General features: G+C 35.3%; 1 protein-coding gene across 3 annotated transcripts in view; it reads right to left on the reverse strand.

Annotated features, from left to right (window-relative positions):
* SRBD1 (S1 RNA binding domain 1) overlaps positions 1-26,901 on the reverse strand; it is a 199,150-nt gene that overhangs the window by 54,731 nt on the left and 117,518 nt on the right. Inside the window, exon 17 of one of the 3 annotated variants that reach the window (XM_059406228.1) lies at positions 14,234-14,280. The exons of the other annotated variants lie outside the window; for them this stretch is intronic. Within the exon in view, the coding sequence (XP_059262211.1) occupies positions 14,234-14,280 (47 nt within the window). The remainder of the gene's footprint in view (positions 1-14,233; positions 14,281-26,901) is intronic. 3 annotated transcript variants of the gene reach the window in all.

Raw genomic sequence — 26,901 nt, forward strand, 5'->3', positions numbered from 1 at the left:
ACTACTTCCACATCATCAAAAGAAATTAAAATCCAGGGATAATATTAAAATTATCTTTCTAGCTTATATTTTCAACCAATATCAACCCTGACTTTCTTTCTGCTTTAGAGCTATCAGAATGAAAATTAAAACATTGTATCTTACATACAGGAACATTCTCAGAGGGCCTACAGTACAGCTCTAGCTCACACTAGGATGTGATCTGGAATGTAGACCATCTGCCTAAGGGTAAAGCAGCAGCAATATGCCAGCAACAGTTAATATAAAGCATATAATCATTCTGAGTCCCTTATTTCAATTAAACTTGCAGGAGTAGGAGCTAAGAAGGGGAAGATTAGGGCTTACGCAAAAGTGATCAGGGTCTTTAGTGATTAACTGTCTCAGTTCTCTGTCTTAAGACAGGTGAAACCAGATATCAAGTTCAGGTTTAAGAGCCCAACATAACACAAAAAATAGTGCCCTAAAATCTGGAAGTGAAATCAGAGTTTTATATTTCCTGACAGATAGCATGGGACCATACACACATGCACACACAAAACAACAACAACAAAAACCCCCACAAGGACTAGGATACTAAATTTTCTTACTTGCCGCATGAGACTGTTATATGGAAATCAAGTACAAGAACAGCTAGGCATTTGAAAAACTGAACATCATTATCACTAGATGTTATAAATTGGTGCATTTTGAAGCACTACTTTTTAGTTAGTTTAATAAGAAGATACTGAATTCCAAGTTCCTAAGGGCAAGGGATCATGTTGAGATTCCCATGGTTTATAGCACATTTGCCTTGAAACTGAAGGTACAATTATTTGTTGGGTAAATGAATAAATAATATTAGTAAACCTTATTTGTATAGTATAATATGCAAAATGGTTTTCAAATATTTTCACAGAGCAAATGAATCTGTAAGTCCTAGTAGCAACATGTCCCCAAACATTTTAGATCCGTTATAGTGGAAGAAAACAATTATTAATATTCCTAAATTTTTTGTGCTCTATAACATTAATTGTGAAATAAGTTCTTCTCAGCATATCTTAAAGCACTGTCCTCATGTATTAGATGTTTAAGGGGGTAAATAAGAGAATGACTATATATGTCAATTAAAGTGGTTACAGAACAGAAAGATGTTGGGATGAATATCCATCAAGTTAGTTTTAGAACACATAAGAAGCATCAGAGTTTTGGAGAAAAAAAGGCAAAACTGCCCTATCTTGGCTGAGTAGCACTATTAAATTCAGATGCAGGGTTCTATTTAGTTTGGACAGGTCCCAGCCACAGAACAAAGTCAGTCTGTCTTAGTACCATAACTGAATTCTACAAGTTAACAGCTTTTCATGAAAAGCTGCCATTTCAAAATGTCAATCAAATCTGAGCATAAGTGGGAACTCCTGCAGAAATAACCAGCTGCAGGTTTGAAAAACATTTTTCACTGAAAGTGGAAACACAAAAGATGTTTGAACGGGATCTCTTTTCATTCCTGTAACAGTAGACGGCCATTTTCACAACATCAAGGACAGAAAACAGAAGACAAAATTGCAAATAATGTCTTGAAAGGGCTATTTGCAGGGGTGATGACTGATTCAAGTTACAAATGACAGAATTATTGGCAAATGGGAACTCATTAATATGAGATTGTTTGTTTCTCATTAACTGATCACAGTCTCAGACTATTCTTTTAATTGCACTTGAATGATTGTGCAATACAGAATGAAATGTAGCCTCAAGTTTTGACATTTGTTTTCAACCTCTTTACAGAAATTGATGACGGTGTCACCTGTCTGTATGGTGGATGAGGGGCATCCACCAATTACAGTTTATGATCAAATAAAAAAACACATTATTTCACTTTTTGGAATGTCAAAGATAATAAAAATACCATGCAATTTTGCACCTTTTCCCAAGAAAAAGTCTCTTGTAAGCAATGATATAAGGTGAAACTAAATAACAGAGCAGTAAATATGATATACTATAAGCATTTATGTGGAAAGGGAGATAATATCAGAAAATAACACTCTGCAGAAGATCCGCCACCATGCTAGGTCTTCAGAGGCTTAAAATAGCATAAAGATTAATGAGAAAATAGCTTTTAAAAGTTGTTCCACAACTTGAAAGTAATGCAACACAAATGCTCTGCATTTTTTTACGTCACACACTTGAGCTAATATTTTTTTCACTTATTGGCAGCTAATAGAATTTAAATGTTCACAGGAATTATGACTCCTCTCCCTACCAATGCAACTGTATCTGTGCTATAGAGATGATACTAATGTTGATTTTCTTTTGTAGAAATGAAGGGCAAAATCAAAACTGTAGTTTAAAAGGTACTACCTATATCATAACGTTCTATTAGAATTTTCTGGACTCCCATAATTAACCAATTTTTACGTATTTGGAAGATTTAGAGAAACTGTTTGAGCCTTGTTTATATATTTATTATGCCCAATATTGTTGACACTTAAAAATGAAAACAAAGAGATGGCATTTAGAAGTTAGGCTCTAACTCCCAAATAAATGCTACAAACCAAAAAACGTTTTAATATGGTTATGAGATAATTCAGGGACACTAGAATCTGCTGTCTTTTTTTTTTTTTTAAGTTCAATTTCTCTCATTTTCAGAAATTAAGACTCTCTCTGTTTTGTTGACACAAAAATTAACACACATCTATCCCAAATGCAGATTTAGTTTTAGTAGGTATGGTCTAATTAACATAATTAACTCTAGCCCACATTGTGATGCTCTGGTTTCACACACTTTTATCTACCTGGAAGTTTCTCTTAGGTTTATAATCAACAATTCAAAGCCTTAAAATAAGCAACTAATAATATCTGCATAAAAAATCAGTAAGCAGAGATAAAATAAATCTCACAAATCTCCCTTAATTTTTCAAAAGACGCACAATTGAAGTTCAGTTACATACACCAATCACACTCTCCATTACAAAGAAATACTCTTCATCCTAATTTGAGTAAATGAATTCAGTTTTATCAAAAGTGTTTCCAAATATGGGATGGTTAAGTCTTGGCACAATGGCTTCTTTTGCTCTACTTTTAGAACTTTTTACTTAGTACTACAGCTTTCATAGATCTTCCTAAGAGAATATCCAATATCTGGTCCCAAATGCTTTTAATTCTTGCATTTATACAGCTATATGAGGGTGTAGAGCTTGTTAAAAAAAGGGGGGGGGCATGAGTTGGTTACCAGTTGTCACCCAAAGATAACAGCTACTTTTATGGGGGAATTACAAATGCAAATGGTTAATGTGGTATAAATTGTATGCTAGATTTTAGTGAGAATGTCTAAAGCTATCACACAAGGCATTCATCTGTGTTCCCTGTTTATGGGAATGAAATATGTAGTCATTTGAAGTCCACAATATGTATACTGTGTTTGTAATAACTGCAGATTTTACAAGCACATTATTCTTTCCATTAGGATTAAAACCTCACCGAATAGCAATTTGTGAAAGAATTCTAGCAGGGCCCGGAGCCCAGAACTCTGACCTCTGATGAGATGCTTGGCAGCAACAAACTCTGGGTCTAGGCAAAACATCTGGTTTGAGTTAGACTTCCTGAAAAAATAGCCCCTGTACTGGGGAAACTGGTATTCACTCAGCTTTGTATATATATACTTTGACTGACTTCAACACTGCTATAGGAAAAAAAAAGAGAAAAAGAGAAGAAAGACTCCACTAGAATACTTGTCAATCATGACAGACTCTTTGGTGGCCCCTCTAGAATGAAACTCTCTTATTAGCTGGAATAGTCTTTCTTTCCTTACTCCATGAGAATTTATTTCCACATTATATCATGTAGAATGTACAATAACTTCAAAATAAGTCCAAGTTTATTATTAGCAAAATACAATACTTTTCTTTTAATCACTCCAGGGGGGAAATCACCAGTTAATTTTAATTTCATTCTGTTTACATATATAGAGGGGAAAAAAAACATTTTGAGCATTCCTATAAATTTGAGTAAATAGTAAAACTCAAGAAAAATAATAAATAGCTTCTAATTAGGGTTCCTTCTAAAATGATACACGTAGTAGCAATGTTTATTGGTTAAAGAGGTTCTCTGAGTTTTTGCAAATTTAATAAAAATCAGAATCTAAAAATAATTCCTCAAGTGTATATTTGAGGAATTATTATATTTTTATATAATTATTATTATATATTTATATATAATTAAATATTATTATATTTGAGGAATTGTTTTTAGATTCTGAAAATTTTTATATATATATAATTTTAATAAAAATCAGAATCTAAAAATAATAATATATATATTTGTTAAATATATATATTTGTTAAAAAAAATATATATATACTGAAAAAATTTTCTGGGCTAATATGCAAACACGATATGACAGTTTGGAGACAGGACATTACTTAAATACTTAAAGGTTCTCCTGCCACTTTCTTCTTCTGATTTAGTTTTGTTTATTAGGACTAAATAGGTTTAGTAGGACAAATGAGGAAATCCATTCAATTAACAACTCTCTATTTCATTTAAACCCATCAAAAGGGGACCATTAAATTATTCTGCATTCTTATATATACACGAAGTTTTCTTGAAGAAGCAGCATTCTTATATATCAGATTGAAGAAAACCCAAAACTATGAGTGGTACTTACAAAAGAAAAGAGTAGTATCTAGATAAGCTGATGTATAGCCAAAAGGACATAATATAATGTTGTATATGAAATTAAAAGAAGCATAAAAGAGGATATTCTAAGGTAGTACTACTCTTTATCTTGACTACCATTTTATTTGAGTTTCTAGTAAAAGCAAAAATGTAACCCATCCTATCCTACTGTCAATAGTGTGGTATGAGGTAATGATTGGGAGCATGATTCGCTTTAAAGGACTTGGGAAAATTTCGTTAATTTCAGGTGGAGGTAAAGTGCCATTTTACTTTCCTATGTATCCCTTTAATTTAATTATTACTACTGTGAAGTACAAACTCGTTTAAATTTAGTCTTTTGAAAGAACAGTGTGGTACAGAATGCAAACTAATAGTTGTGTATCTTGTTAAATACAAACTTACTTTTTACCTAGTGGTACTGCTAAGGACTCTAAGGAATAGTAATATGTTACAAAACATCAATATCATTCTCCAACAGGTATCAGCAATCTGCAAACCACACTTGCACCATACTTTAGGAACTATTCAGGAATAAGAATGATTATTTATGCTCTGCTTACAGATTAAAAATAAAATCTTATTTGCCAAAATCAAGCATCTGCTCGAAGTTCCTCAGAATCATCACACACACACACACGTATTTGTCTACTTGTCACAAATAGCACAAATAGTTTTTAATATCTGTCACAACTATTATTCAGGAAACTATAAACTTTGTACCATCTCCACATTATATAATTTTTAAGAAGAGCATTCATATTTCTATCACAAAGTCTTGCCATTTCTATTCTAACTCAATCAACAAAATGATCATGGAAAGTAAGATTTTGCTTCTCCTAACACTATTCCTTGAATCTATAATTCTTGTATATTTTAACATACTATGCGCACTTGCTGGCTTTGAGTAAAGGACCACGTAGCTAAAATTCAGCACTTCTTTTCCCCACACGTTTGCAACCTATTTTTGTATACACACCACACATACAACCCTCTACATTTCTTAGCTTATTGAAACTTAAATGTTTCTCCAAAACTTGACACAAAATAAAAGTTAATACAAGATGTGACAAACTCATGCCATTCAAATGTAACACTTTGAGAGAGTATATTGTGAAATATAATGCAGATTTACACTAGCTAATTTCTCTGCAAGCGCACATTTACTTTTCCACCTCAAAACAAGGATAAACTAATGCTGTTGTGTTCATTTCTGAAAGAAGGCAGAGGCATTTTTAAAAAAACTGTAAGAATGCACGCAGAATTATCATACATATTTATATGTAATCATACTGTAGGTATATGATGAGACTTAGAATAAAGTTTTTAGAATAATCATGGCCTAAACTGCCTACGTAACTTATTTTGGAAAGATTGATTTCCCTTCAATCAGACCAACAATCTGTATTCGAGTCATAGTGTAAGCATAAACGTACATGACTTGACACATGCGATTTTTTCACTTTGATGATAAAAAAGAAAGTCATTATCGTAATTCTGAAAGCCGCTCAGAGAAACTCTTTAAAGCATAGGGAAGGGGACACCTCTGTCATCCTCCTTATGAAAGAAGTAGCAAGTAAAACACTTTATTTTTTCTTCCTGATGCAGCTTTGGAATGTACAGAGTTCACTCTTATGAGAACAGATTAAAAACAAAAACAAAACAAAAAATAAAAACTAACTATAACAATGAACAGTTATAAAAAATAACAGAGGTGATTTTGTATTATAGTAGTATTTTTAAACTGGAATTAAACAGCAAATTTTCTTTCCAAAAGGTATAAAGAGCATTTCACTGCTAACCCCCTGCATTTTTGAAAGCTGTGGCCACAAAGGCACCTTTATAAAATAAGCCCCCACTTGTTAATACTGTAACATTGCCACCATCACTAGAGTTTCACCTTAGTGACTTAAATAAATATAAATAAAGTAATAAACACTATATGTTTTATAGAGTTCTATGAACCAGAAAAAAAAAATCACCTTACAAAATAACCTCCTGGCAAATGCAAAAGAAAAGCTAAATTTCGTTTGCTTGTATTTTCTGAGTTCCCAGAATACAAGAAGGAGCTAGGGGAAACCCAACTTGTTTAACCGAAAGACTTTCGCTTATTTCATTTTCCACATTAGTCTCTATGGAAAGCAAAGGGAAAAAAAGTATAAAACAGGAAAGAACTAGAGAAAGGTAGTCATTATAATAAAAAATATTTAGGGGTTTAAAACAAGATACCTTTCATATTCTATGTTTTAAGATGACCTTGATGGAAATCTTTCTACTGACTGATACTGGATACTGAAAATAAGCTCTGTAAGAATCAGATACGATGACTGCTATTCTAGGTGGTCGAAATGTCCAGTAAGTAAGTTACCTTGTTTCACTATCCTATCAACTGAGTGATGGTAAAACTGCTTACTACTGCTGTCGGATGGCTGTGGTGTAAACTGTTTTTGTTCGTAACTGAGGAATAGAAAATATTAATGGTGACAATCGTATGAACAACTTAAAAAAAAATATTGTTTCAGACTTATCTATATACTAATGGAGATTTTGTAAAATTTGAATATAATTCTTGAGTCATCACTTGGATGATAGCAATTAACAACAACACTTATTTTAAAGGATTCCAAATTATATACAGTTGAGTCAATTTTAATTTGTTTTCATTTAAGGTCTTCTAAAGTTGAGTCCAGCATGCTGAAGAAAAATATTAAACTATGTATAACCCTGTGTCAACATATGATGCTACTGGGAATGGTAAGTGAATTAATTTTCCTTGGAAAATTAATTACTTATGACTTACAGTTGTAAAAGCAAACAACGTAACTCTGGATTAGGGCACATTCAATTTCTGTTTGTAGTAGCGATTAAATTAATTTCATATAATTCATGGTATGTAATGGAAAGCAGAACAAAAATGAAATTCTAGACAATGACTGACATAGAAAAATGTATATATTTATGAACCTGATCCAAAAATAAATGCCATGGATATTAATCACTGGATAATAAAACAGCATTTTTAATGGTTCTATAATAATGGATTTTTAGCACAGTTTTTTAAGAAAACTTGTCCAAATAGAAATGTTTGACATAGAGAAACAAAGTAGAAAACTGTAATTATATCCTGTAACATCTCTAAATCTCCCTCCTCCTCCTTCCAAAAAGGTAGTTGGAATAAAGGATTTGTACATCTTCTTTTTGTAACAATAATTTTTGTCCACATAGCTAAAATTCAATATACCATTAAGTGATTTAGGAACGAAATTCTTTTTTTTTTTTTTTTAAAGATTTAATTTATTTATTTGACAGACAGAGATCACAAGTAGGCAGAGAGAGAGAGAGAGGGAAGCAGGCTTCCTGCGGAGCAGAGAGCCCGATGCAGGGCTCGATCCCAGGACCCTGAGATCATGACCTGAGCCGAAGGCAGCAGCCCAAACCACTGAGCCACCCAGGCGCCCCTAGGAACGAAATTCTTAAAATTACAACTAAATTATCTTCCTAACACCCAAATAGTAAAGTGTTTCTTTACTGTGGATCATCTGTGATTCATTTGACTGAATTATCCACCTGAGTACTACTAAGACAACAGATTCTGGCTAACTAATGGAGCCCTAAGAATATATGCACAGCTGCACTTAGGAAAGTATTCATCTTTTTACTCCATCACTTCCTACCTGTTCCGATTAAGCCAGACATAATCTTTTAATTTCAGACTGCAACTTCATGGCACAGCCCATGTGTTAAAATCAAGAATTAAATCTTGCCCTGATAGTAACTGTAATTAGTTTCAAGTAGCTATATGAAATGTCATTCTCATGGTATATTAAAAAACACACACAAAATCAGAACATTTCATATTCTGGTAATAATCCTAAGTACAGACTGTCACCGGCCCCCTAGTGAAATCATTGTCAGTCAAATTCCCACTGACATTTAGAATCATTGGCTGTGAGAGAGCAAGCATTTTGAAGTAAAGTAAAATGCTTCTATGACTTATACTTTTAGAAAAGAGTAGATGCAGACTTCTGGTGAAAGGTACAGTTAAGAACCCATGCAAAAAATAGAAATAAACACTTTCTGCACATAAAATATACATTTCTCCTCAAACTTTTACTTTTTATAAATTTTAAAGTATTCCTTTTTCCTAGTCATACCTTTTTTCAAAGAGGATTTACTATTCCCATATTTTGTATCTTTCAAGAGAAATATATTTATAGAGAAAGTTAATTTATGTAGTATCTTTGAGATCAAAGAGAGAAAATTACTAAAAAAATACTAAAAAATATAATTTCAAACCTATCAAAGGAAGAAGAAACCGTGACATTACTTTGGAGTCTATGAAAATAAAAAAATTATGACATTACTTTGGAGTCTATGAAAATAAAAATTCGTGGTACTATAGTCTTTAAAAAGTTTTTTTTTTTTTTAAAGATTTTATTTTTTTATTTGACAGACAGAGATCACAAGTAGACAGAGAGGCAGGCAGAGAGAGAGAGGAGGAAGCAGGCTACCCGCTGAGCAGAGAGCCCGATGCGGGGCTCGATCCCAGGACCCTGAGATCATGACCTGAGCCGAAGGCAGCGGCTTAACCCACTGAGCCACCCAGGCGCCCCTAAAAAGTTTTTTTTAAGTAACTGCATTATGAAAAGATTAATTAAGGACAGATACTTTCATTCCAAGAGAAGCTGTGACGTAGGCATGATTAGGAGATGTTTTTGCTCTATTTCGAAGAGTAAAACTAAATGGAGCAATCGAAACTTCACCTTTCTGGCTTGTTTGCCTAAAGTACAGGTTACCCTTATTTCAAAAAGGACCTCACTCAGCAGAATCCAGATTGAAAATAGGGTCTGTTTATAAAATGTCCTAGATAGGTTCTCTTTAGGGTCGGAGGCTCATTCAGCTTTGATTCAGCTAGTAAAGTGATCCAGGAGGCCGAAACATCACCTTGGACTCTCAGAGAACTTAAACTTGACTTTATTTCCTTTCATTCCTGGCTTTAACATAGGAACAGGATTTTGAGAAGACAGAAAAAAAAAAAAAAAAAAAGAAAGAACAAACGAACAGAAGAACGAAACCATGTCCTTCTGGATCAGAAGGAAATCGATCCTGCCACCCACATCTGCGCCGCTCAACTTCACTCGTGAAAAGAACACTGAATGCTTTTCCAATTGGCAACTAAGTCTACAAGATGGGCAGGAGTTACAGAGATACTCCCCTCCTTAGAAAATACATACACAACACCCTCTACATTCCCTGAAGTTTGAAATGAATTTCAGAAGTCTCTTCAGGCATCTTTCTTTTATTACAACCCACATTCATATTTCAGTAGAATGACTACAAGGGAATCACTAATTTTTTATCTAAACTATGACGTTTTGGCAAACGTTATATAACCAACTATAAATCCACAACAAGCCTCAAATACTAAAGGGTTGGTAATTACATGATGAGAAACAGCTTGATTATGGGAGCGGCAAGGCAGGCTGTCAACAAACAAACAGCTGTTTCTTATTGACAACCCATAACTAGATCGTGCATCCCAACAAACTAAGGAGTTTGTTTCTGTTGTTGCTGTTGTGTTTGTTTTTGACTATTCCACCCTCTTCCCCTCCCACCTCCAAAATACTGAGTCAATTTAAACATTAGATGCAAACCACAACAGAAGAATCGGATACACAGGGATAACAAGTAAAGTACTATAGACTTACAAAAAAAATTCTGTAGGTAATAACTAACAGAAGTTTAAAGTGTACTTTTCATTTCAACTTCAAATGCCTATCTTTCCCTGTGCAACACGTCCTGTCATTACTATTTTTAAGAGGCAGCTCAGGCAATGGGCCTGTTTCCTCATTCCTGGATTATGACTACAGCAATGCCGCCACTCTGAACCTTTGTTCTGGAAGCTTTCCCTGCAGCTTCTTCCGGAATGAACATACTTCTATCTATAGTGTGAACTCTAAGGTCTTTGTAACTTAAAATTGAATGATTCTAGGAATACCTGCTAAGTTTATCATATGAATCAATAATAGGAATAAACAGAACTTTAACATCAAAGGCTACGCCCCCCCAAAAAACACAAAAATCCACCAATGTAATTAGAACTTGTTTTTGATGGTGCCATCATTTGAAATAAACTCACTTTCACATCTGCACCTTCAGACATTTTCACATCTTTTTTGTTTTCTTTCTTTTTTCCTTCCTTCCTTTCTTTTTTTATACACATGTGCTATTTTCCTTTAACACTCGTTCAGAAAGTATACAGGTAACCTTACTTTATTTTCCAAAAAGACAGTAAGTAAAATTATGTTCCCAAAGATGTAAGAAAATGTAGCTAAACCAAGGTAAGACCATAGCTTCCTTTGCTGCCCTGGGGCTCTGCGTTCTTCCCACCACAACATACTGAAAGGAGGAGGGGGGCCAGTGAGAATGTTCATGCAACTTCTGTTTAAGGCAGGTTCCCTCTCTGTAACTCTCAGGGAACTTTTGATTAAACACACCTTGCATTATAACTCCTCAAATACAAGGAGGAGTATTTGTCAATGAACATAGTTATATGTCCCAGGTATGACTAACCAATTTTTTTTTTTTTAAGATTTTATTCATTTATTTGACAGAGAGAAAGGGAACACAAGCAGGGGGAGAGGGACAGGGAGACACAGGCTTCCCGCTGGGCAGGGAGCTGGATACAGGGCTCAATCCCAGGACCAAAGGATCATGACCTGAGCTGAAGGCAGATGTGTATGCTGAGCAACCCAGGCACCCCATAACCAAGTGTTTTAATCTAGAATCCAAATTTCCTTTGCAAATTTAATGATAAACATGGGATTTCTCCACAAGAGGATGTCTGCTGTCTCACTCACAACCAGTGCTCCATTTTATTTAAAATCATGCTCTTACCGTCTAGCAGATTGGGCTGGCTCTCTTCTGCATTCTGCTGCCATCAATGGGTCTGTGTTCAGTTAATGCTACTGGGGTAACATGCTCATAAATTTGTATTTTGAAAAACTCAGAGTTGCTTAAATTTGTCAACACATATCTGAGTAGGTTTCAAATCGTAAACGAGGGTGGAATCACTTTTTTAAAAGCCTGGTTGTATTTCACCCCATATGAAGGGAGGGGCCCCGAGTAAGGGACTAGGGAACACTACCTCTTCAAAAAGCAGCTCACAGGAGGTTGGAAGGAAGATGAAGATAGAGGCAGAGAAGTAAAAGGACTCAGCAAGAGAAAATGCTGAGGAAGGCAGAGAAAATGGAGGGCATGCTTGGGATGAAGTTTTCTCTGCTATCCATGCTTTTAAAATACCTGCTATGCTCTGCAAGCGTTTGTGAGGGACATTTGAGGGGGGTTTGGGTAACAGACTTTTTAAAGCTAATTCCCAAGAATAATTTTAAAATTTCCATCTTTCAAAAGATAACTAAACTGTTATGAAGATAAATCCACTTTGAGCGAGTGAATGCTAGCTTAGGTGGTATCAGACCTAATGTCTCTTGGAATGTCCAAAACATAGTTTCATTCTCTTAGTGAGGAGATCTCAAAAGTTTGAGAGCCCCAACCAATGTCACTAAAATGAAGTTTTGCCTGTAATCCAATTGCTTTTAAAATTAAATTTCTCTCATAGTCTGGGGCTATGGATGATCATTACTAATCGCCGTGGCTGGAACAGTCTCCAAGTGGACACATTCTCGCCAGGCCTGACTGACTGCTCATGATGACTGAGTAATCGCCTAACCAGGGGGGCCAGTGCTCCCTCCCAGTCTCCCCTGTTTACATAAACCAAAGGCCTGGACCTCCCTCCTCTATGCTCTGTCTTTAAACTACACAAATAATGTTTCTCCTGGTCTTTGCCAACTCTCTGGGGGAGTGCTATGAAGGAATGACATAATTTTTAGAGCAAACTGAGGACTCTGAGGAAATGTGGTATGCCACTCCAAAGGACCAGAGATAAAATAGAAAACCTATTGTCATCCTTTTCATGGATCCTTGTAAGTTCCCAAATATAAAATGCTCTAATGAACTCTTACCTTTTAAATGCCTTACTGATTTCTAAGACTTTCTGTTTGTGAATGGTTGGTACATAGCACATCTGTAAAATGAAGGGGGTCTTTCAGAAATACTGCCAGGAAGATGACCTATTTTCCTCTTTCTCTCTAGGCAGGTTCACATCACCACATGATGCTGGCTGTGGCATAAATCCAAAGAAAACAAACTTTTCTTGGTCTTGCAAAGGCTGTTTATGAGTATACAGCAAGTGCTTTATACCCTGTCTCCTCATTAGATGGGCAGGTATTCTTTTGATTCCATTCCATGCGTGTACTTCTTTGAGGCATTACATCCTCATAGTCAACTCCCTCTTCCAAACAAACGTCTGTCAGAGACTACTTTTCACGAGAATGACTTCCTTTTGCGCTATAGTATTCTAATATAGTATGTTGATAAACACATCTTACAAAAGGGAGGAACAATAGGTTCCTCACTTTTCCTTAACTCATCTGATACAAGGTAGTCATCCTCATTAGTTGAAGGTCTGGAATATTGATTTATTTTGTGATGCCTCCTGTGAGGTTGTGTGGGCTGCTTGAAAACCATAAAGATGCTACCAACTTCCCTAATGCCCTAACACATGGATCCCTTTCTTTTATTTTTTCCCCTTAACATGCTGGCAAGGATTGTTTGGATCATTCATATTCACTAAATGCCCAAAATAAAATAAAGGAAAAAATTTCAAGTTTAAAGTCAGACAAAAACATTATAGGAAAAAAGGAGAAAGAGAGAGAGAGAGAGAGAGAACCATTCTGTAGATAAACTTCATGCTCTGGTGTTGAAAGTTATGGTCCACAAATCAAAAAACAGCCATTTCTACAGAGTGAGGCTTTTCCACCGTTCTCTCAGTGAATCACACTGTGGTTAGCTGAAAGTGCTGTTCACATAATAAATTAACCACCTCATTTCCTTCATCACCAAAATATACACAGCACCCCCATACAGATTTGTTTTAATAAACGTAATAAAGCAAGCCCAGAGGTTATAGCTGTTATGACATAATCACACCTCTGAGATTTGAAAACACTCACTTGCACATCATGCCTCAAAAAGTCTTTGCAAGCTCCCCTCCAACAAAACCTAACTGCATTCATACCGTCTGGCCCCATTTATTCCAAATAAATAATGAAACAAAAGCCTTGTATATGGCAAGAGAAAATTCTACCTTTCAATTACATATTTGAAAGGGAAATACATCTTTTTAATAATACTATACAGTAAACAGCTTGGGGGCCGGATGTGGATTATTAAAGAAACTATATCACCAGAGTTAACAGTGCACAAAGAAGGCAGACAACTAGCCTGCTATCTCACCCAAAACCAAAGATACTTTCTCAAGTTTGCTGTTCAACAAGACAAGCAATGCTGCATTTCCTTCTGTGGAACTAAGAAACAATCTCCATTCTACACAAATCCAGGCAAATTAACTTTTCTTACCTGTAATGATATTTAAAGTTATTGAGAGTAAACCCTCCCCCTAAAAGCCTCTCAACAATAGAATTTTCCCTCAATACAGACCTTTCCCCTTAGAATTCCTTTCCACACTCACCAGAAAGAAAGACAGCGTGACACAACCATCCACAGCATAAGAGCGATCTGGGGGCAGAAATGTGCCATCAGTGAACACACGCCATAATTTAATGAGACCAGCTTTCCTACCTCTGCATCGCATCATAATCAGTTTGCAGGCAGGGTTCACTCCTATAAACCTCACAGTCCCTTCTACGGGATTATGAATTTAAGGCATCCTGTCACCGTGATAATGATGATGCCTTCCTCTTGAATTGAAATGAGACTATAATCTTACAAGTAATTTACCTGTACTATTCTTTTTTTTTTTTTTTTAAAGATTTTATTTATTTACTTGAGAGAGAGACAGTGAGAGAGAGCATGAACGAGGAGAAGGTCAGAGAGAGAAGCAGACTCCCCATGGAGCTGGGAGTCCAATGCGGGACTCGATCCCGGGACTCCAGGATCATGACCTGAGCCGAAGGCAGTCGTCCAACCAACTGAGCCACCCAGGCGTCCCCCTGTACTATTCTTAAAGACCACAATCAATACCTACCCCAACACACATATATGTAAAAATGAGTTCATCAATATTCCTTAGTAATATCAGATAATAGATATTCAGAATACAGTTTTTAAGTTATCAGAAGTGGTTCTCCTAATATTTACACAATTATTTCCTGTTCCTGATAGCTATAATTATCTAGCATTAATTAATTCATAATTAATCAATTTTAAATTTGGGTTTTCAAGAATTCTTTCCAATATGAACATTATTATATCATACAGTTTTTGCACTAAGAATTAGATTCTAGATTCTCTTTTATTATCCACATTAATTACACATAAATACTCAGCAAAACAGAAAGTAATCTCTCTTTGAATGTCAGAATTGAACATTTTTAGAATAATCTTATTCTACTATTTTTAGCCTGTAGACTATCCATCTGCACAATCAATATGAGACCTAACCGGTATACCAAAAACTTCCTTAGGGCTTTGTGACAAAAAAATAAAATTACTAAGAACTTTCATAAATGTACATTTTAGTAGGTAATTTCACTTTAAAGATTCTACATCAATGAATCCCCTTGCAACAAAGGTTTTTCTTTGATTAAGATTTCACATTGTATTACTTAGAGGTCCTTAGAAAGACTAATTTTGTCACAAAGAACACTCCTCTGTAAGTGCTCTCCTTGATCTGCCTCTTTGAGAATTATCTCCACCGAGAATAGAAAATGCATCATGGAGCAAGAAAGGAATGGAGCAATAGGTGTTAAACTGAGGAACTCTGGTTCCTTTGACCATAGCAACCCTTCTTCACTTTTCAGTCATCTCACTGCAATCACTTGGCTACGCTAATGCTCTCTGCTCTGAAATTCACACTTCGCTTGAAAAGAGATTCATTTAAAAAAAAAAAAAAATACTAGGAACTCACATTTCAAGTATACCCCACAAAAATTTTTAGTGAGAAGCTACAAAATTTTATGGTGTGTTCACAACAGAGTTAAAAAATACAATAAAAGAGCAACTAAACCGACACTCTACCATTCATTCACTCAGCAAATACTTACTGAGTATCTACCATGTGCCAGGTTGTGGGAGCTGCGGACACACTGGTAGAAACACCCTGTCCTCACAGAAGGGTTTACATTCCATTAGAAGAGACAGGCAGTAAACAAAATAATACAATGATTTCAGAAAATAAAAAATTCTCTGTTCTTCTGGGAGAAGGGGTATAGAACAGGAAGCTCCTACTTCACAGAAAAAGATAACTATCCAGGTTAGGGGAAGCAACCCGTCCTAGTCCTGCTCTCTTCCATCGCTTTCCAGCCATCCGCCACTCTGGGAGCTTCTTTTCGGAACTCTTATCCATTTCCTTCCTTAGGCAAGCTCTAGGCATCATCTTAGCAGGCATCTAGCCTCTGCCTCTCCAGCATCTTCAACTTCTCCCTAACTACTTCTATCTCCTTCCTATCAACATTTAAGCACATTCAAATCCTGACCTCCTTAAAAACGTCTCTTCTTTAGGGATGTGTATACACTTGTCTCTGAGTGCTCATCTTTCATTCAGTCTTCAATATGCTTTTACCTGACATCTGCCTCCACCACTCCAATGAAACTATTCTCATTATGGCCACCACCACCATTTTCTAAAAACTAAACATGAAAGCCCATTTTCAGTTTTTATCCTACCTTTATCTTATCTTTGTAGTGTTTCAGAATATTGATTTTTGCTTCTTCAAATTCTCATATCCTTTAGATACTGGTATTTCCCAATTTTCCTCTTAAATTGCATATACAGTAATATGCATTCAAAATACCTGGAAATCTTGTTAAAATCAGAATCTGATTCAATAGGCCTGGGCTGGGGTCCAAGAGGCTTTCAGTAGGGTTTCTTGCTGCTACTCAGGTGTAATCCTCAGACCAACAGCATTGGTATAACCTGGGAGTTTATAAGAAACACAGAATCTCATGCTCCACCCTAGACCAACAGTACCTGAACATAATCTGCATTTTTTTTTAAGATTTTATTTATTTATTTGACAGAGATCACAAGTAGGCAGAGAGGCAGGCAGAGAGAGAGAGGAGGAAGCAGGCTCTCCACAGAGCAGACAGCCCGACGCAGGGCTCGATCCCAGGACCCTGGGATCATGACCTGAGCAGAAGGCAGAGGCTTTAACCCACTGAGCCACCCAGGCGCCCCCATAATCTGCATTTTAACAAGACTCCAAAGGGTTTTATATGCCCATTCAAGCTTGACAGCATCCCATCCCAGAATTTATGATTCTATAAACCTGGGAAATGGGTGCAAGAATATGCATTTCTAAGAAGTTCATAGGTGATATTGATGCTGCTGGTCCAGAAACCACACTTTAAGAACCAATGGTTCTCAACATGGCCTGTACATTAGAATCACCTGCAGAATTTTAATGTGCTTGTTGATGTATGGTCCACCCTCCAAACAATTAAATGAAAATCTCTAAGGATGTGGCCTAGGCTAGTTATTTTTAAAAGCTTCCCTGCTTGATCTTAAGGTTCCTAATTTAGATAATTTAGGGGTGCGTTGTGGGAGTGGTTAGTCTTGAAAAGAAAACAGGATGAATGCTAGTCATATTATGATACCGTTATTATAACATTCCTTAAACATCAATTCTACCTAAATCTGCCCGGTAAATAGTCACTAGAAAGATAATCACCCACAGTTTTGTCCTAGGCCATATCTCTGAAATGACCATTTCAAATAATAGGACCAAACAAATGATACTTCACTTTTAAAACTCGCAGAAGAAAAATCTATTATTTGTCAAATGAAAAAGACAATTGAAAGATAGTGTTAGAATTTTGTGTTAAAGAGTATTTGAGGGGTACCTGGAGGGCACAGTCGATTAAGTGTCCAACTCCTGGGTTTGGTTCAGGTGGTGATCTCAGGGTCTTGAGACTGAACTCCAAGTTGGGCTCCATGCTCAAAGTGGAGTCTGCTAAAGCTTCTCTCTCCCTCAGCCCCTCCCCACCCTTTCTCTATAAAATAAATAAATAAATCTTTTAAAAAAAGTATTTAATTTGGTGCAAAATTAGGGTCTGAAAGATGAAAATCTCAAGGACTATCACAAAGAGAAATGTACTTAATATTAAATGTGTTTTTTTTCATTTTCACTAAAAATTGAAAATAGCTTTTTTCTGACTGCATAAATCCTTACTGACACATACACGCATGCACACAAGTATAAGAAATTAAAACCAACTGAAAGCCAAAGTCCCTAAGATAAAACACCTTTAGCATTTAACTAAGGTTTCCTGCATCTTTTTATAAAACTATGATTTATTTAACAAAAAGTTATAGTGTATAAGGAACACTATGTACCCACCAAACAACTTAAGAAATAAATTATTATACATATGGTTGAAACAAAATATTATAAATATAGTTGAAACTCCTGGTATATCACTCCCAGTTTCTATTCTCCCATTCCATACCCCACCCAGGGTAACCACAATCATAAATTCCAGTGCTTATTTCTATATTCATACTATACATTATATACATATAATACATACACATATACATATGTATGTATTTATATGTTGGTATTTACAAATAGTATACAACATTATTTTTCATATCTTAAAATTTTATACCAATCACATAATACTGTACATATTCTGCAACTTGCTTTCTATCTTAATATATCTTATAAGGTTTATCCATATTAATACAGATAACTCTAACTGGATAATCTTCACTCTCATATAATACTCCACTGAGTATAGTACAGTTTATTTTTCCATTTTCAGGATGATGAATACTTTCCCCAAATTTTCATTGCTATAAATAGTGCTTCAATGATTCTAATACCTTCCTGTGCACATTTGAGGAAATTTTCAAGGCTATAATATATAGCAACAGAATTGTTGACTTGAAGAGAATCCCAATCTCCCAACTCTGTTAATGTACAATTGCTCTCCAAAGACTTTGCACCAGTTTATTCTCCCGTAAGTTATATACAAGATTCCCAATGTTCCACATGGTTGCTAATATCCAAATTTTCAGACTAAGTTTTGGCAACCTGAAAGGTTTCCTATACTGGCTTCAGTTTGCATTTCCCCAGGTACTGTGAAAGTGATCATTTAAAAAATATTTTTGTCCTTTTTGACTCTGCTTCTGTCAATGGCCTGTTCATATCCCTTGCCTATTTTTCTTTTTTCCTCTTGATTTGTAGATTTTTATATATTCTGAGTCTTTTATAGGTTCTATGTTTTGCAAATACCTTCTCCCAGTCTGTGGATTTTCTACATATTATTTTATGATTCAGAGATGTTTTAGATTCTAATGCAGTTAATGTTTATTAATCTTTTCCTTTTATGGTAGTAATTTAAATGTCTTGGGTAATTTTTTTAATCATCCATGATAACTACTAGTTTTAAAACTGTGAAAATAGCTTAATGTTTTAGGAATCCTAGCACTTTGTGCTGCTGTATGAAAACTAAAAGATGAACATGAGTAGAAACTGAAATTGATCTAGCTTCATTGTCCAAGGTCAATGACACACAAAAAGTAAGAAAAAAAAGATAAAGGAAATTAGATATTTCATCATTAATAAATTAAGGCATTACTGGTAAAAATTTCTTCAAATCATCATTCTGTTTCTTGTAAAGATAAATATGGTGTTATACTAGAGTGTGTGTATATATATATAAAAATGGCTTATTACACTGTTGGTGATTTCTAAGAAGCTGAGAAAACTGAAGTCCATACGTCAACAGAAGAGGCACAATTCATCCTGAAGTGTGGGAAAAAAAACCCCAAACACCCAGAATAGAGATTTTAAAACTAAGTTTAAGGAATAATTAACAAATTCTAATAGATGAGTTTATTCATACTCCCAGTCAAAGTCAATTACTTGTTTTTCAGTTACAAAAATCGCTCAGTTACAGTCACAAATGAATGAAATAATTGCAAGGTTAAGTTTGATTTTCATTTATAATACTGGCAAAGCACAGTTTCAAATACAAGTCATATGCTAGGACGTACAGTTAAGGGACAAGATTGTAAAAACACTTTGGCAAGGAACTCATCTATGTAAGTGATGCCTGATTTTTTGAACAAATTTCCTCTATGTTTTATTTTTGTGTTTTATCTATTTAAAAAAACTGCTTTAGTGTAAGGGGGCAAAAATCCAGGTAAAAGTCATCTAAGTGACCGTCCCTGGGGAAGACTCTTCCCCATTATCCCATTCTACAATAACAAATAATTAAGGGATTAAAATATCCAAAAGGATTTAGGCAAACAATATAAAACAGAGGATTCTTACTAACTTTGATTTTTACAAATACATTTCATAATCCCTCCCTGCTACCTATAAAATAGTTTTAAAAACTTTAATAATATCACCACTGAAGAGTTGATTTTTTGTTTTTACTCATAACTGATCCCACAGAGCAGGTTGGGAAATAAGATACAAATTCCCACCTTTGAGGTTTTACCATGAAAAATTCTGCTGGGAAGATCATTTTCCTTTTACAGTGACTTCTCCATTAACCATAATAATGAGGAATAAAGATGCCCGGGATATAGAAAATACACTAAGGGTTCCAAAAACTCATTTTGGAACACCATTTCGTTCTCTAAAATCATCAAATGATCTAACAGGCAGGAAAGGAGGAAGAGGACTGTTTTGTCTTTCCTACTTTACTGTGTATGCTCATTAACAAATGGAAGTATTAATGAGCACAAAAGTACCTCAAACATGGTGCAAAAAAGAAAGAGAGCAAGTAAATCCAACTTACTTAAGTTCTGCTCTCAGGATATGACAAGGCCAAGCTAAACCACACTCCCCATGTCCCACAGAACTTGACAGAGCCAACCCTGCATCATCCTACTCTCACCCTGGAGTGTTTTCGTGGGAGCAACACCAAGCCACTTTCCAGCAAAGTCTTTAGGGGTCAGTTAGGGATATGTTGTCATTCGACCACATTGGCTGCCTCTCTCTCCAGAAATTATGACAGGCATGTGTTTTTAAAATCAGGTCTCCCCATTTTCTAAGACAAGAACTGGAGTGCTGCCTTTAGCATTTTGGCTGTTATTAAACCAAAAGTATTTTAGTTTCTATTGAAATAGTAATATTATAGCTTCTATTATTTCATTTAAGTATTCAACATTCTTTCTTTGAATAGCTTTCATTTTTAAAATCAACAAATGTTTGTCCAGCTACTGGAAAAATCAGAATAAATACAGTATTAAATCAGAATAAATATGAGTATTAAATTTATACCAAAAGCATTTAGAGGCCCCAACTAAAAAAGAAATTCAGTCCCACTCTGGTTATATCAAAGTCTATCATATCAAGACTTAAAATTAAATAGGACATTGATCGGGATATGGACATGGATATGTATTTTACAATTTCTTCCTAATACATATTCACTATAGAAAGTTTGAAAAAAAAAAGTAAAAAAGGAAATAAAAAGCCCCTAATCACACCAACAAAAATATAAGTATCAGTCACTAGCCAGGTTTTTTCTTCAGTGTAAATGTATTTTTAAAACAGAAATTGGGGGACGCCTGGGTGGCTCAGTTGGTTGGACGACTGCCTTCGGCTCAGGTCATGATCCTGGAGTCCCGGGATCGAGTCCCGCATTGGGCTCCCAGCTCCGTGGGGAGTCTGCTTCTCTCTCTGACCTTCTCCTCATTCATGCTCTCTCTCACTGTCTCTCTCTCAAGTAAATAAATAAAATCTTTAAAAAAAAAAAACAAAACAGAAATTGGTTTTATTCTGTATCAATAACTTCATCGCAATTTATAAATAAAGACATGGGGGGTATGTGCTATGGTGAGTGCTGTGAAGTGTGTAAACCTGGCGATTCACAGACCTGTACCCGTGGGGCTAATAATGCACTATATGTTTATAAAAAATTTTTAAAAATTTAAAAAAATAAAAATAAAGAAATTTCTTATGTCATTAAATCCTCCCTGAAAACCTGTGTTTTTAATGGTTGTATATTTCAACTGATGGACATACTATTCTATTATAGTTGCTTCCAATAATTTTGTTCTAACAGCAAACATGTATATCAATCTTATCAATGGTTCTTAATACTGTCTTAGAAGAGATGCCTAAAGGGAGAAATACCAGGTCAATGGCACGCACTCTTTAAAAGTACATCTTGGGGCGCCTGGGTGGCTCAGTGGGTTAAGCTGCTGCCTTCGGCTCAGGTCATGATCTCAGGGTCCTGGGATCGAGTCCCGCATCGGGCTCTCTGCTCGGCAGGGAGTCTGCTTCCTCCTCTCTCTCTCTTTGCCTGCCTCTCTGCCTACTTGTGATCTCTCTCTGTCAAATAAATAAAATCTTTTTAAAAATAAATAAATAAATAAATAGATAAAAGTACATGTTGACAGGTATTGACTATTTGCTAGATATAACAATTTATACTTCCACCAGCTGTGTATGTGAATAATCATTTCACTGTATCCTCACTTGCAGAGATGTTTATCATTTTATTATAACTTTACTCAATTGTTAGATTAAAATAATATCCCTTTGCTTAATTTGGGTTTCTTTGATAAAGAAAAATTTTTATTTTGTCTATGATAAATGGTGTCTAAATGCTCTTTATAGGTCTTTTGTAAATGTTTTATTTAAACCAACATATAATCGTAAGCAAATCAACAAGAAAACACCAAAACCTTAATAATAAAATAGATAGTGGCATACATACAGATTTGTGGCAAATAGTTTCTCTAGTTCATCCTCTGGCTTTAAATTTATATGTTAAATGACCTAGCAAACATACTCCCAGGTATATAGCCAAGAGAAATGAAAACATACATCATAAAAATTTGTATAGAATGTTCATAAATAATAGCATTATTCATAATAGCCCAAAAGTGGAAATAACTCAAACTGATGAATGGATAGACAAAATGTTGTATTATATACATACAATGAAATACAATTTGCCCATAAAAAAGAATGAAGTAATGACTTGTAATGGATGAACCTTGAAAATATGCTAATGAAAGAAGCCAGTTACAAAAGACCACATATTGTGTGATTCTATTTATATGAAATACCCAGAACAGACATATCTATAGAAACAAAGTAGATGAGTAACTGCCTAGGGCTGGGAAGGAGGGGGTGGTAGTGACTGCTTATGGACTCCGGGTTTCATTTTGGGGTGATGAAAATGTTCAAATTTTCGAAACGTCTACTATAGTCTATTAAGATTTACAAAACTTGCTCTAATTTTTTTTTAAAGATTTTATTTATTTATTTGACAAAGATCATAAGTAGGCAGAGAGGCAGGAAGAGAGAGAGATAGAGAAAGAGAAAAGCAGGCTCCCCACTGAGCAAAGAGCCTGATGTGGGGCTCAATCCCAGGACCCTGAGATCATGACCTGAGCCGAAGGCAGCATCTAAACCCAGTGAGCCACCCAGGTGCCCCTGTCTCTTGCTCTAATTTTAGAATTTTTTAAACAGCATAATTTTTGAAGCTATGTTGTTAGATAACACAGAATGTTCAGGACAATTATATCTTCTTGGGAAACTGTTATTAATATAAAATAGCCCCCCTTGACCTGTTCAATGCATTTTGCCTTAAATTCTGTTTCGTCTGATATTAGCAGTATTATGACTTTCTTTTTCATTTGTGTGGAATATTTTTCTCCAAATTTCTAATTACAAGGTTGCTTTTTGCTTTAGAAACATCTTGCATACATATACAACTTAGAGCTGTATTTTATTTTTAAAAGTATGAGATTCTGCTAACTGGTGAATTTAACCCATTCATCATATATCTATCACCTATACCTATTCCTGTCATTATGTATTTTACTTATTTACTATTCTTCCTTGTTTTCTGTGCCTTTGGTTGGGATGATGAACTTTTAATTTTTTATTCTCATGATGTGCATTAAATATCCTATTTGTGATTATTCTTCATATCTTTCAGATTATGTTTTTCTAATGAAGTATAAAGTTAATCTACATCTTAATTATTTTCCTGAAAAAGAATCTTGTATAACTTTGTTTTCTTCTGCTCTCCCATGTTAAGCTGATCTGGCCCAGACTGATATATTTAAAGATTAACATCATAGATTAAAAAAAAAAAACCACTCTGAGGCTCAACTAACATTTTACTGCACATGTGTGTACTATAAAGCTCTCTACTGTTTCTTCACCTCAATACTGTGCCTTCACGACACTCCTTTCCCTTCTTTCATCCCCACTCCCGCTTTTTTGGGGTCAGGAGTATTTTCATAAATAATTTTTTCAAAGAAGATTTGTAACATTCTAAAAAGATAGATCACTGCAGATCCAAAAATGTTTTTATTTTCTTCTCACATCAAATTGCTGAGTTGTCCAAATATAGAATTATGGGTTCGAATAACATCTTTCTCACACTTCAAAACTACTGCTTCTATCTTCTATTACTTGTTTTTACCAATAATAGGACTGCTTCTTTCCTTTGTAGGTGAACTGTTTGCTCTCTAGAAGCTTTTAGTCAGTTCTTTTTTTATCACTAGCATTCTGAAATTTCATATGAAGATGTCTGAGTGTAGATCTTTAGTTATCCTTTTATTCAATACTACCAGGCCTTTTCAAAACTTGTCTGTCTTCAGCATGAAGAAATTTCTTCCTATTATTTCTGTGATTGTAACCCTCCTCCATTCTCTTTATTTGAATTTGCTATGAGTTGAATGTTGAAGCTTTAAAATGGCCTCTGTATCATATGACATTTTATTCACACTGTCCAACTTTCTCAATTTAAGACTGTATTCTAAAGAATCTCCTAGCTCAATCATTCAATTCATTAATTTGTTTTTAAGCTGTGTCCACTCTATTTAGACCATTTGGTTTTTTCCATCTTGACAAGCAGATTTTTAAATTCTAAGACAGACTTAATTCATTTTATCTAGATTTGTTTTACATATGCAATAACCTCTCTTTTCTCTCTGTGAATATTAATTTTACTTATTTCAAAGCCTGCTGCCTATTCATTGTTATTTTTTGCTCTTTGTATTTGGTGCCTCATTTTGCTGAGAAAAGTTTTCCTCAAATGTTCTTTGATTCTTAGCAGAAGATCATTTCAGAGTCCCCAATTATCTATGTATGCTATTTTTGTTTACCAGCATTGGAATCCATTGATGTGGGATATGATGCCAGGGGTCAGGGATGTGCCAAAAGTTTGTCTTCCTGGCACGAGACTCCTTGAACTTCCTGACAACCAAAGGATATTTGAGGGATCTCCCAGCCTCCCTCTGGTCTCTGGATTATGCCTAGTGCTTGAGCTTGGATTCACAGGGTGTGGAGGGAAGGGGTCACGGTGGGCCTAGTCGTTCCACATGCACCTCCTTCTCTAACACTACAGGTCCCCTCCCCACTACTTGAACGTGATTCTGGTTTGAGAACACTATTGTTCTGTACATTTTTTAAAAAAGATTTTATTTATTTATTGATTGATTGATTGGACAGACAGAGATCACAAGTAGGCAGAGAGGCAGGCAGAGAGAGAGAGAGAAGAGGAAGCAGGCTCCCTGCTAAGCAGAGAACCCAATGCAGGGCTCGATCCCAGGACCCTGGGATCATGACCTGAGCCAAAGGCAGAGGCTTTAAACCACTAAGCCACCCAGGTGCCCCTGATCTGTGCATTTTAAGCTGCAGCTCCATCAGGTTTTATTTTTCCATGAATGTGATTCTTTATTTTTACTATCTTTCAGGGATTCCTGAAATTTCCATCCACCAACACTTTCTTTTTTTCCCAGCTTATCAACTTACTCATATGTGTTTATTATATGGATACAAATATACATGTGCACCTTCTCTGTCATCTTAAAGAAGGTGGAATCATGGATATGCCAGTAATAGTGGTGGCAGAACTAAAGGATATCATAAGCTCAGCTTACCATATTGATCACTTTCTCAGTGTCATTATTTGCAGAAAAGTCTGTACTCCAATGTTAATATGGCTCTTCCTTTGTATCTCAGACTTGCATATCCACTTCTATTTGACATCTTTTGGATTTCTTACAGGCATCTCAACTTAACATGTCCAAAACTGAATTACTGATCTTATCCCCACCAAATCTGTTCTGTCAGGCATCATCCACATAATAGGACTCCTGGAGCAAACTCCCTTTCCTCCACTTATTACCAAGTAGGCCTTATAAAACAGATTTTACTGCTTTCCATTTCTACTGCTATTAACTTTGTCCGAGCCACCACCATCTCTCACCTGAACTAGTATAACAGCCTCTGAATTGGTCTTACTGCTTCTCTTCTTCCTTTCTACGTCATTCTTCCCAGATTAGCCAGAGCCAATGTTTAAAAATACAAATCAGATCATAACATTCCCTTGCTTAAAGCTCTTCCATTTCTTCTTACTGCTGTTGGAACGATGAACTCTTTCATGTTAAATGCTGTATCTCCAAAGAATCTGGAGGCTAAGTCTCTACTATTTACTAAAGACTTCTTTGATGCCAATAGCTTATTAGCCTGCCTTGGTTCTATGAGTTTGACTTCTCCTTTTCTTTTTTTTTGTTCTACTACCTTGCTGAAGTACTCCATAACTTCGTCTTGAATTAATACAGTTATAGTTCATCTTAACTAAAATACCTATGTAATAAAACTGTTAAATTTATACTCTTTAGATACTAGGCATTTCTACCTAGCTATATAGCTAGATCTACCCCTTCAGCAACTATCCTTCCCAAATGAACGAGTCAAGTCAAAGGTCTAGGTGCCTCTTAGTCTAATTTGCTATAAAATGTGAATACTCCCAGTTAAATTCAATATGTGACAAGTTAGTCTAGGCTTTGCCAATGTGTGAATCTGGGTAAAAATCCTAACTATTCTGGGACACAGCTTCCTTTTCTGTCAAATGAAGGGGTAGGGTTATATGATTTCTAAGATCTCTTCTATTTCTAGTGGTCACAGATTCCATGCCCTAATACATTTCTTAGAGAATAGTACAGAACCTATCATTCAAGTCCCATGAAAATTATACAGAAGATAATATTTTATTTCAGATTTTAAAAAGTCTTTCATTGAAAATAAAAATAATTCAACTTGAGGTTTCTGAAGACAAGATATCATGGATTCACTTTGCCAAGATTTAATGTTGTCCTCAACTGCCCAATGAACACACACACAACCTCAAGAACTGAAAATACAGTAATGATAATAAGCGCTACTACTACTACTACTACAC

The sequence above is a fragment of the Mustela nigripes genome, chromosome 7 (genome assembly GCF_022355385.1).
Source record: "Mustela nigripes isolate SB6536 chromosome 7, MUSNIG.SB6536, whole genome shotgun sequence".
In the NCBI taxonomy this organism is placed as follows: domain Eukaryota; kingdom Metazoa; phylum Chordata; class Mammalia; order Carnivora; family Mustelidae; genus Mustela; species Mustela nigripes.